The sequence below is a fragment of the Ovis aries genome, chromosome 7 (assembly GCF_016772045.2).
Source record: "Ovis aries strain OAR_USU_Benz2616 breed Rambouillet chromosome 7, ARS-UI_Ramb_v3.0, whole genome shotgun sequence".
NCBI classification, from domain to species: Eukaryota; Metazoa; Chordata; class Mammalia; order Artiodactyla; family Bovidae; genus Ovis; species Ovis aries.
In genome coordinates, this window is record NC_056060.1 from 83167794 (window position 1) to 83180330 (window position 12537).

General features: G+C 39.3%; 1 protein-coding gene across 1 annotated transcript in view; it reads left to right on the forward strand.

Moving 5' to 3' along the window:
* Window positions 1-5440: 5440 nt before the first annotated feature.
* DNAL1 (dynein axonemal light chain 1) overlaps window positions 5441-12537 on the forward strand; it is a 38526-nt gene continuing 31429 nt past the window's right edge. The window contains exon 1 of the mRNA XM_004010777.4: window positions 5441-5493. Coding sequence (XP_004010826.1) covers window positions 5491-5493 — 3 coding nt within the window. The 5' untranslated portion in view covers window positions 5441-5490. The remainder of the gene's footprint in view (window positions 5494-12537) is intronic.

Consider the following 12537-nt stretch of genomic DNA (forward strand, 5'->3'; position numbering starts at 1 on the left):
GCCCCTCTCCGGGCCCCGCCCCTCTCCGGGCCCCGCCCCTACCCGCTGCACGCCGTCAGGCCACGCCCCCTCTCAGCCCCGCCCCGCCTACTGGGCCCGGCTCCCCTGGCACCAAGCCACTTACGCTTCGCTGTGGTCCAAGCCCCAAGATCTTGGCACCCAGTGGCTGGCTGCACTTCGAACCCCCGAGACCCCGTCCAGCTTCGGAGGTCTGTGTCCACGTCATTCCCTTCCTTTCAAAAGGCTGCGACGCCTAAGACTGGGCTCACCAATGAGTTTCTGGGTGTTAAAGGGGAAGGCTTAGGCTCCAGGAAGGGTGCTCTTTGTGGGGGGGGATCAGTGACCGAGGGTGCCTCGTCCTCTCGCCTGCCCACTATAAAGCAGACGGCCGAGGGAGAGGAGGTGTGTTGGGCTCGGATAGAGACCAAGCTCCAAGCTCTGGGCGGCGACTTCACAGGGCCTGCAGCCCAGGGGGCTTCTGTGGAGCCTTATGCCGACCGGCTTGAAGGATCCCTGCCTCCCCAAGGATGCCCAGGGCAGTGAATGAAAACTCTCCTCCCTGTGGAGGCGACAGTCCACCCCGTGCCGTGGTGGCTGGCAGTGCAGGTGGCCCTGGCGCTCGCCTCTTCCAGCGAACAGCACCGGTTCTCCAGCCGCAGCCGCGTGGCCCTCGGGGGTCGGGGTGGCCGGCCACCTACGCGGCTTCCTGCTACCCCCTGGTGTGTACAGCTTTTTACGCACAGGGCCTTGCAGTGGATTGCAGGACAGGACTTCGAAACTAGCTTGCTTTGCTACCTAATTTGTCGTCTGAAAATAACGCGAGTGCCTTATTTCCTTTGTTTTGCCGCCTAGATATCAGATGGGACATTCATTCCTCTAAACCGTGGTCGAGATTTAAATTTAATTTGCTTGGGTATTTCTGCCAGGTGCCCATCTTCCTAACTTCTAGTGAGGCAGAAGTTATTCCCTGTTAGCATACATCTTGCAGGTTTGTTCTTTGGTTCAGTTCAGTCGCTCAGTCGTGTCCGACTCTTTGCTACCCCATGAATCACACCACACCAGGCCTCCCTGTCCATCACCAACTCCCAGAGTTCACTCAAACTCATGTCCATCGAGTCGGTGATGCCATCCAGCCATCTCATCCTCTGTTGTCCCCTTCTCCTCCTGCCCCCAATCCTTCCCAGCATCAGGGTCTTTTCCAATGAGTCAACTCTTCGCATGAGGTGGCCAAAGTATTGGAGTTTCGGGTTTAGTGTCAGTCCTTCCAATGAACACACAGGACTGATCTCCTTTAGGATGGACTGGTTGGATCTCCTTGCAGTCCAAGGGACTCTCAAGAGTCTTCTCCAACACCACAGTTCAAAAGCATTAAATCTTCAGTGCTCAGCTTTCTTCACAGTCCAACTCTCACATCCATTCATGACCACTGGAAAAACCATAGCCTTGACTAGACGGACCTTTGTTGGCAAAGTAGTCTTTGCTTTTGAATATACTATCTAGGTTGGTCATAACTTTTCTTCCAAGGAGTAGCATCTTTTAATTTCATGGCTGCAGTCACCATCTGCAGTGATTTTGGAGCCCCCCAAAATAAAGTCTGACACTGTTTCCACTGTTTCCCCATCTATTTGCCATGAAGAGATGGGACCAGATGCCATGATCTTTGTTTTCTGAATGTTTTCTAAAATTGCTTTAGTTTCTAGCGTTAAATGCTTGTCTGCCTATCTCTGCTAGGTGGCGCTTTGTGTAAATTTAACTTTTTTCATTATCATTTCTTGTTAAAATGGTGAGAATAGTGGACACAAATATTGTCTGACAGTGATATCTGTTCAAGACACAAAGTGACTGAGGTCACAGTATATTGTTCACGCTTTCATACTGCATACTTTTCATGTTAAGGTAAAGATGACCTTTTTGTTGATTCTGACATACTCTTATGTCGTGGAGATCTTCACCATGATGAGAAAACTGTTGTGTTATTCATTTCATAGGTCAAAGAACAGCTTATTTATATAAATGAGGAACCAAGGCCTAAAGTGTTTTAATCAAATCAGACAGTTAGCTGATGTTAAAATCAGGGTGCAGTCAAATTCTTTGAGCTCTAACTCTGACCTTTATAAACACAGGCTGGGTGAGTGAATCAGTGAGTGAAATAACTGAGTTTTTAAGAGCCCAGTATGGCATATCCCCTCCTCTCACCCTCAGGATCCTCAGGAACAACTAAGAATCATTTAAATGAGAGATTTAACATTTTCATAGCTAGGGGATGAGAGAGGGTAGGATTTTTTGGAAATAGCCTATAAAGTCCTCACAGATTTCCATAATGGGAATTAATGAATTGAAATAAAATTCTCAGTTTTATTTAATGTGATAATCACATTAGAATTCTGAAGCCTGTGGCTGGAAAATTCCATTGCCAGATGATTTGAGGGTCTGTAGTTATGTCTTTTTCATAGTTTGCTTTAGTCTTTCTGGACCTAATCTTGAATCTAGAAGATTGAGATTTATCTGATTTTAAACAGAGCAGATCATGAGATATGCTGAGATATCTGAATGTTGAGAAAACCACCTTGTAATAGCACTACCTTAATATGTACAGTCTACAACTTGTTTCTAGATTTGAGAATTTAGCAATGGTCTCTGGCACTGGAATTCTTAGGCCTTTTAGTTTGTTCTTGGGCCTTTAGTTTGTCCTAATGTTCTTGTTTCTTCTTCTGTACTTATATGTATTTGGCACTTTTAATTGTATTCTAATACACAGAAGTATATATCAGAAAAATAGTAGGAAGCAATTGGCTGGGAAATTCTCTTAAAGTGGTGATTGAATAACATAATCTCTAGTAGGGGTGTTGAAAGAGAAATAGCAGGCCAACATTAGGAGGATATTAATTTGATATTTTACTACCTTTCCACCCATACTGTTCACTTTATATTACACCTTCATTAGAACTTTTAAGTAATTTAAACCTAGTTTAATTACAGATTTTGGTCAGTAATTTTGACTGAATCTTAAGTTTATTGAGAAGTCAAAGGGCCTTTTAAAGCTTAATGTCTTATTTTTTTTAATGAAGTATTATACTTTTATAACTCAGAACCTGCAGAAACTTTTTTAAGATTTACCAGGACTTAAGACTTCAAATCATTTCTATTTCTTTAGTGCTAATTTTCATAATTTTTTCCCATTTCCTAGTGATTTCCTTATGGATGGGGGAGGGGTTGGAATATAAAACCATTGTATATATATAGCTTTAAAGTAGCCTGTTGTCTGGCAGAAAACTCTGACACAAATCACAGCAAGCCCCTCTATGACCCACCTCCTAGAGTAATGGAAATAAAAACAAAAATAAACAAATGGGACCTAATTAAACTTAAAAGCTTTTGCACAATGAAGGAAACCATAAGCAAGGTGAAAACAGCTCTCAGAATGGGAGAAAGTAACAGTAAATGAAACAACTGACAAAGAATTAAGCTCCAAAATATATAAGTAGCTCAATACCAGAAAAATGAACAGCCCTATCAAAAACAGCAAAAGACCTAAACAGACATTTCTCCAAAGACATACAGCTGGCTAATAAACACATGGAAAGATGCTCAATATCACTCATTATTCAGTTCAGTTCAGTCGCTCAATCGTGTCCGACTCTTTGCAACCCCATGAATTGCAGCACGCCAGGCCTCCCTGTCCATCACCAACTCCCGGAGTGCACTCAGACTCAACGTCCATCGAGTCCGTGATGCCATCCAGCCATCTCATCCTCTGTCGTCCCCTTCTCCTCCTGCCCCCAATCCCTCCCAGCATCAGGGTCTTTTCCAATGAGTCAACTCTTCGCATGAAGTGGCCAGAGTACTGGAGTTTCAGCTTTAGCATCATTCCTTCCAAAGAAATCCCAGGGTTGATCTCCTTTAGAATGGACTGGTTGGATCTCCTTGCAGTCCAAGGGACCCTCAAGAGTCTTCTCCAACATCACAGTTCAAACGCATCAATTCTTCGGTGCTCAGCCTTCTTCACAGTCCAACTCTCACATCCATACACGACCACAAGAAAAACCATAGCCTTGACTAGACGGACCTTAGTCGGCAAAGTAATGTCTCTGCTTTTGAATATACTATCTAGGTTGGTCATAACTTTTCTTCCAAGGAGTAAGCATCTTTTAATTTCATGGCTGCAGTCACCATCTGCAGTGATTTTGGGGCCCCAAAAAATAAAGTCTGACACTGTTTCTACTGTTTCCCCATCTATTTCCCATGAAGTGATGGGACCAGATGCCATGATCTTCGTTTTCTGAATGTTGAGCTTTAAGCCAACTTTTTCACTCTCCAGTTTCACTTTCATCAAGAGGCTTTTTAGTTCCTCTTCACTTTCTGCCATAAGGGTGGTGTCATCTGCATATCTGAGGTTATTTTATCAAAACCACAATGAGGTATCATCTCACTCTAGTCAGTATGGTAATAATCAAAAAGCCTACAAACAATAAATGCTGGAGAGGGTATAGAGAAAAGGGAACCCTCTTATACTGTTGCTGGGAATGCAAACTGGTACAGCCACTATGGCGAACAGTGTGGAGATTCCTTAAAACACTGGGAATAGAATTGCCATGTGACCCAACAATCCCACAGAATAAGAGAAATACATGTACCCTTAATGTTCATTTCAGCACTATTTACAATAGCAATATGGAAGCAACCTAGATGTCCATCAGCAGATGAATGGATAAAGAAGTTGTGGTACACATACACAATGGAATATTACTCAGCTATAAAAAGGAATGCATTTGAGTCAGTTCTAATGAGGTGGATGAAACTAGAATCTATTATATAAAGTGAAGTCAGAGAAAAACAAATACTGTATATTAACATATATATATATGGAATTTAGAAAGACGGTACTGGCAATCCTACATGCAAGGCAGCAAAGGAGACACAGATGTAAAGAACAGGCTTTTGGACTCAGTGGGAGAAGGCAAGGGTGGGATGATTTGAGACAACAGCATTGAAATATGTACATTACAATACGGAAAAGGGATGGCCAGTGAAAGTTCAATGCACAAAGCAGGGCACCCAAAGCCTGTGCTCTGAGACAACCCTGAGAGGGGTGGGGTGGGGTGGGGTGGGGTTGGGCTAGGGAGTGGAGGGAACTGTTACAGGGAGGTTTAAAAGCTTTAAACTCTAAGCACCTACGTCACTCCAGATTAGCCTGAAACTACTTTCACAAGAGAAAAAGATATCTCCCCCACCTCTCTACGAGGTTAAGCTCCTGAGCTCCCTAAATCACTCTCAGCTACGATGCAGTCCCTGGGAAGCGAGGGCCGCAGAACGAGACGACCGGGGCGAACGCTCGCACGGTCCCACAATGCCCCGCTCGCGCCACCATGAGGGCGGAGAGAAAAGACGGCTGCCGGTGTAGGGAATCCGACGCGAGCTCCGAGAAGTGCGCGTGCGCACTGACCCCGGCGGACCCTAGCAACCAGAGCAGTGACAGTAGCAACCGCCGGAATGGTAAGTACCCTCTAGGCCTCGCAGCCAAAGCTGCAAGTAGATTGGAAGTGAAAAAGGGTAACTATGGAGGGTTGACGGTGGGGGACATCCTCGAACACCGGAAGGGAGCAAGTAGCGGATGCCTGCTCGGTGGATTCAGAGGCCTGGGGCGAAAGAGAAGCCCTGCCATTGGGTTGTCTGGGGGTGAGGGCGGCCCGGGCAGAGAAAAGGCAGGGCAAAGAGCAGAAAATTCTCGAAAAAGAGCGGATTAGAGTGGGACAAGTGATGGAAGGGAGAGTGTGAATAAGGATATCTTTTTAATATAAGCAATTTACCCTCCCACCCCCAAGCGAGATGGAGGGTGGGGTTGATTAGGAGAGATTGTGTGTAACACTGGTTGCTGCAGTGTTTATAAACCTGTGATGTCACCATGTTCCACTCTGAACGACTCTCAGTTCAGTTGTTAGTAAACATTGTAAAACCCTCTCTGATAGAACATATTAGGATAGTGTTTCTCAAATTTAAGTATGCATAAGTATGATTTTGGACTAAAGTGAAGTGCTGATTATGAATTTTTAACATAAGTGGGGTTCTTCAGAAATGTGCATTTCAAGTGACTAAAATTAGAGAGCTCCTCCTGACACTTTGAGAAATATTGCTGTCTTAGGCTTGAATCTGTCGGTGGTCTATCCAATCAAATCTCTTTATGAAGTAATGATTTTACCTAGTGATGTTCATTTCCTACTTAAAGTGAGCACTGTCTTGCTTACATACTTGGTAGATTCAACTAGTAGTTTAAGTTGTTGGTTGGCTAAAGACCCAACCAAAGCTATTTAGCAAGGTATGTGATTGTCCTGCCTAATGGAAATATTTACTGTTGTTCAGTTGCTAAATCGTGTCCTACTTTTTGCAGTCCCATGGATTGCAGCAGGCCAGACTTCCCTGTCCTTCACTTTCTCCAGAGTTTGCTCAAACTCATGTCTATTGAGTCCATGAGGCTCTCTGTCTTATCCTCTGCCATCTATTTTTCCTTTTGTCTTCAATCTTTCCCAGCAACAGGGTCTTTTCCAATGCAAAATATTTATAAAGAATAAGTTTAATTTTCTGCTATTGAAGTGAGCAGAAATTGAACCCTGGAAATTCAAATGATGAGGAAAACATGCCTGCCCTCAGCCACCAGGTTAAATTCTACTCTTAAAAGTAGTTTCCCTTCTACATTTCTTACTATATTCCACAACCATTTAGCTGAAGGAAAAAAAAAGGAAAGTTTAAAAATTCTGGAACATAGATTTATATTCAGGTGAAGAAATAACTGGCCCTAAATAATTCTGAAAGTAGGAACCGTAAAAATTATTGAAAATCTTCAAATAGAGAATCGGAATTCGTAGTTAAGTGAAGCTCGCTGAAGCTGCAAGCTTGTAGTTTTGGGGCCCTCTATAAATACTGTCCCACATAGTTTTTTATTTAAGAAAATTAGCTTCTAGTGTCTTAAAAATGATCATATTTTACACCAAAATGCAGATTTTTGGCTTCTCTGAAAAATCCGAAATACCATATTTTACTATCAGACACATCTTTTTTCATATTTTTGTGTTACTGAAATATGATGGTGTGATATAATTGGCAGCATATTTTCTTTCCTGATGGTATATAAAGTAAGGGTGTTACTTTCAATTAACAAGAGTTTTCATATTTGAAGAAATGTGATATTAGGGTAACCCTGGTCCCAAGTCCCACCTGCCAGTGGTTTTCTAGAACCGAATAGTGGTTATCCTCTTTGCATGGCCAGCTTTACCCATTAATGATGTCCACTGGTTATTTAGGTATTTCAGGTTTTAACTCCTGCTACCTATAGGGGAACTAGTCATTTTATAGACCAATTTATGGATAACTTGATTGCTTCCAACTTGAAAGTGTTCCTGTAAGTGTCTTTTTTTGGATCCATCCATGGATTTCTCTATGGGCTTCCCTGGTGGCTCAGAGGTTAAAGCGTCTGCCTGCAATGCAGGAGACCTAGGTTCGATCCCTAGGTCAAGAAGATTCCCTGGAGAAGGAAATGGCAACCCACTCCAGTATTCTTGCCTGGAGAATCCCATAGACGGAGGAGCCTGGTGGGCTACAGTCCATGCATGGGGTTGCAAAGAGTCGGACATGACTGAGCAACTTCACTTTCACTTTTCTTTAGTGACTCAGTGGTACAGAATCCGCTGGCCAAAGAAGGAGACATGGGTTTGATCCTTGGGTTGGGAAGATCCCCTGGAGAAGGAAATGGCAATCCACTCCAGTATTCTTGCCTGGGAAATCCCAGGTACAGAGGAGCCTGGCAGGCTACAGTCCATGAGGTTGTAAAGAGTCGGACATGACTTAATGACTAAAGCAACAACAAGGATTTCCCAGGAAAATATACCCAGGAGTGAGATTGTGGGATCATAGGGTCTCTGCATACTTAATTTCCCTAGGCACTGTCAGATTGGGTTCCAGAACAGCTATACTATTTCTTACTACCTTCAGTGATGCATAAAAGTTTCTATTTCTCTACATTCTCACCAATTTTCTGACTTTTGCCTATATGAGGATGTATTTTAGTATCCCATTGTTTTACTGCATTTCTCTGATTTTTAGTGAGTTCAAATATCTCATTGTTAGTCATCATCTGGATTTCAGTTTATGTAAATTTTCTGTATATATTTTTTGCCAACTTTTCCCTTTTTTTAATTTGTTTTTTAAATTTCCGTAGTTCCTTGTATATTCTAGATATTAGTCTTTCGTTGGTTTTATTTTGAAAATATCTCTCAATTTTTCTAACTTGTCAACAGTGTCCTGCATTTGCTGTATTCTAGTATTTATTAGTTTATTCTATTGCATTTTCTACACAGATGATCATCTACACATAGTTTTATTTTTTAGTGTAATATTGATAAAGATCTTTTGTACCATGTTAAACAGTGGCAATGATAGGAGATAGGCATCCTTGATGTGTCTGGGATCTTAAAGAGAATACTTTTTTCTTTTCTATTGAAGTATAGTTGATTTACAATGTTGTGTTGTTTTCTGGTATATAGCAAAGTGATTCAGTTACACGTGTATATATATATATATATATTCTTTTTCATATTCTTTTCCATTATAGTTTATTTCAAGACATTGAATATAGTTCCCTGTCCTAAACAGGGACCTTGTTGTTTATCTATTTTATAAATAGTATGTATATGTTGCTCCTAAATTTCTAATTTATCTCTCCTCCATTTTTTCCCTTTGGTAACCGTAAGTTTGTTTTCTATGTCATGAGTCTACCTTTGTTTTGTAAATAAGTTAGTTTGTAAATTTTTTTTTAGGTTCCACATATAAGTGATATTATATGATATTTGTCTTTCTCTGTCTGGCTTACTTCACTCAGCATGATAATCTCTGGGTCCATCCATATTGCTGCAAGTGGCATTATTTCATTCTTTCATGGCCGAGTTGTATTCCATTGTACATATGTATATACCACATCTTTATCCATTCATCTGTCAATGGACATTTAGCCATGTCTTGGCTATTGTAGAATAGTGCTTCAGTGAACACTGGAATGCATATATCTTTCCAAACTATGGTTTTCTCCAGATATATGCCCAGGAGTAGGGCTGCTGGATCATATAGTAGTTCACTTTCTTGTTTTTTTAAGAACATTCCATTTTCTGTACTGGCTGCACCAATTTACAGTCCCACCAAAAGGGCAGGAGTGTTCTCTTTTCTCCACACCCTTGCCAACATTTATTATTTGTGGACTTAAATTAAAAAAATTTTTTTGTTGAAGTATTGTTGATGGTTTTGAAATTATGGTGCTGGAGAAGACTCTTAAGAGTCCCTTGCACTTTGAGGACATCAAATCAGTCAATCCTAAAGGAAATCAACCCTGAATATTCATTGGAAGGACTGTTGCTGAAGCTCCAATACTCTGGCCACCTAATATGAAGAGCCACCTCATTGGAAAAGACCCTAACGCTGGGAAAGATTGAAGGCAAAACAAGCTCCAAGAGATAGTGGATGACAGAGGAGCCAAGCATGCTGCAGTCTGGGGTCACAAAGAGTCAGACACAACTTAGCAACTGAGTAACAATGTCAACAACAACAACATAGCTGATTTACAGTGTTGTGTTAGTTTCAGGAGACAGCAAAGTGAATCAGTATAGACTTTTCAATGATGGCTGTTCTGACCCATGTGAGGTGATAGCTCTTTGTAGTTCTGATTTGCATTTCTCTAATAATTAGTGATGTTGAAAATCCTTCACGTGCCTATTGGCCATCTGTATGTCTTCTTTGGAGAAATGTCTGTTTAGGTTTTCTGCTCATTTTTTTCAGTGGGTTGTTTGTTTGTTTTTTACCATACCATGCAGCATGTGGGATCCTGTTTCCCAATTAGAAATTTAACCTATGCCCCCTGTAGTGGAAGCATGGAGTTTTAACCGCTGGACCACCAGGGAAGTCCTTGAATTTTTGTTGTTGTTGTTGTTACTGACTTATATGAGCTGTTTGTATACTTTGGAAATTAAGCCCTTCATCAGTCACATCATTTACAAATAATTTCTTCCAACCCACAGGTTGTTTTGTTTATGGTGGTTTTGCTGTGCAAAACTTTTGAGTTTCATTAGGTCCCATTTGTTTGTTTTTGTTTTTATTTCTTTTACCTTTTGTGCCTACGTTGTCTTCTAGGAGTTTGAGGATACTTTGTTACCTTCCCAATTTGGCTCACCTTGACCACCTTATTTAAAATAAATATCCACCATACACATATACACACATCCTGATACTCTTTACCGAGCTCAGCTTTTTCTTTTTCCTTAGTAATTATCACCTTCTAATATGCTATATGACTTATCTATTTATTTATTATATCAGTTACCATCGGTCTCCTAGCAATAGATGTAGATTCCCGTAAGGCAGGAATCTTTGTTCTGTTCATTGATATATCTGAAGCAAGTGGAAGAATGCTTGGTATATAGGAGGTAATCAGTGAATATTTGCTCAAATTAATGAATTTATTATTCAAGCTGGTATTGGTTAGAGCTTTTTGATATATGCATGAATGCATGCTAAGTTGCTTCAGTCGTGTCCGACTCTCCACGACCTATGGACTGTAGCCTGCTAGGCTCCTCTGTCCATGGGATTCTCCAGGCAAAAATACTGGAGTGGGTTGCCATTTCCTTCTCCGTTTTGATATATAGCTTTTATCAAATAAGGAATTTTGCTTTAACCCTTAGTTAAAAGCTTTTAATATCTGAGGTAGAACTTTATCAAATGCTCTTTCTGCACTTACTGAAGTAAATGTAATTTCCCACTTTTAATCCATTAATAAATGGATTACATTTGTAATAGATTTTTCTGTTGTTAAACAATCTATATGCCCCTGGCATAAGCCATTTTTGATCATGATCATTATACACCATTGGCTTTGGAAATCTAATATTGTGCATCTAAGATTTTTCAAATCTGTTTTGAGAAGTAAAGAGGGCCCCTTATCTAGTTATAGCATCAAGATTATTCTAGTCTCATAAAATAAGTTGGCAGCTTTCCTTCTTTTTTTTTCCTGGTTTCTGAAACAACTTGCATAACAAGGAATATCTGCTCCTTGAAAGGTTGGTAGAACTTATTTGCAGTTTATCTAGATTTGGGGCTTTAGGGGAGGAGGGTGTGGGTAAATCTCTTTGATTATCTTTTTAATTTTCAAATAGTTATTGATCTATTCATATTTTCTGATTCTTCTTGTGAGTTTTGGCATTTTTTTTTCTAGAAATGTATACTTTGGGTTTTCAAAATTATAATATTTTATTTTAAAAATCTCTGTGGTATCTGTGTCATCTCTCCTTATTTATTCTGTATTTTTAATTTGTATATCTCTCTGTTTTGCTCAGTCAGGCTTGCCAGAAACTTAAGAATTAGCGTTTAGTTTTGTTCGTCTTTTTTCTTCTCAGTCTGTTTTTCATTGATTTCTTCCTTTCTGTTTCCTTCTGCCTTCATGATGTACTTTTCCAAATATTTTTAATGCTTAATTTATTTTTTTTCTATCTCTTGCTTTCTCTTATTTTTAAAAATTTATTTTATTCAAATATAGTTGATTTGCAATGTTGTGTTTACTCCTGCTAAACAGCAAAGTGATTCAGTTATATATATATATATATATATATATATATATATATATGTTCCTTTTCATATTATTTTCCATTATGGTTTATCACAGAATATTGAATATAGTTCCCTGTTCTCTTATTTTTAACTTAATGTATTTTAAGCATAAGTTTCCTTTTAAGTGTTCTATTCCTCCAATTTTTACATTCTTTGTCTCTAATTTTATTATTTTACTTAAATTAATAGTTTATTTTTAACTTGTGTTATTTATTAGTGCATCTTTACTTCAGAGACATAATTCCTTTTATTATTGTTTAGGGTTCTCTCTTTTATAAAATAACCTCCAGCAAAGATTCAAAGGATGTTCTTCCTTTTCTTAGGTTTTAAGATTTTAATATCATATTAAATTGAATCTAAGATACTATTGATTATAAGGATTAAAAATTATAACATTATTTTATCTTCTTCTAAGAAAGAAAAGTAATGATTCATGTTGTTGTACACCAGGAACCAACACAACCTTGTAAAGCAATTATCTTCCAATTAAAAAATTAAAAATAAGAAAAATAAGAAGTTGGAATTAAACTGTGACATAATTTCCTATCACGTAGAAATTTTATTTTGTATTTATTGATAGAGTTATTTTAAACGTATTTACGCATATAGATTCTTATCATGTGTTATCCTTTGATAAACATACAAATGAATATATATGGTATGTATATTAAATAAGATGGTTAATATTTTTTCTGAATCTTCATCAGTGCTACCTGGCTACAGCAATTATAAATTTTTCCTGGTTGTAAGATGTATCCAGACTTCAAAGATATTAAAATGTAAAGGAAGATATAAATCTTAGAATAATGAAATAAGATATATTTTAATATCAGTGTTGACAGCTCTGTTTTTTGTAAACCATGTGAGAGTAAAGGATAATACATGGTACATCATGATTTC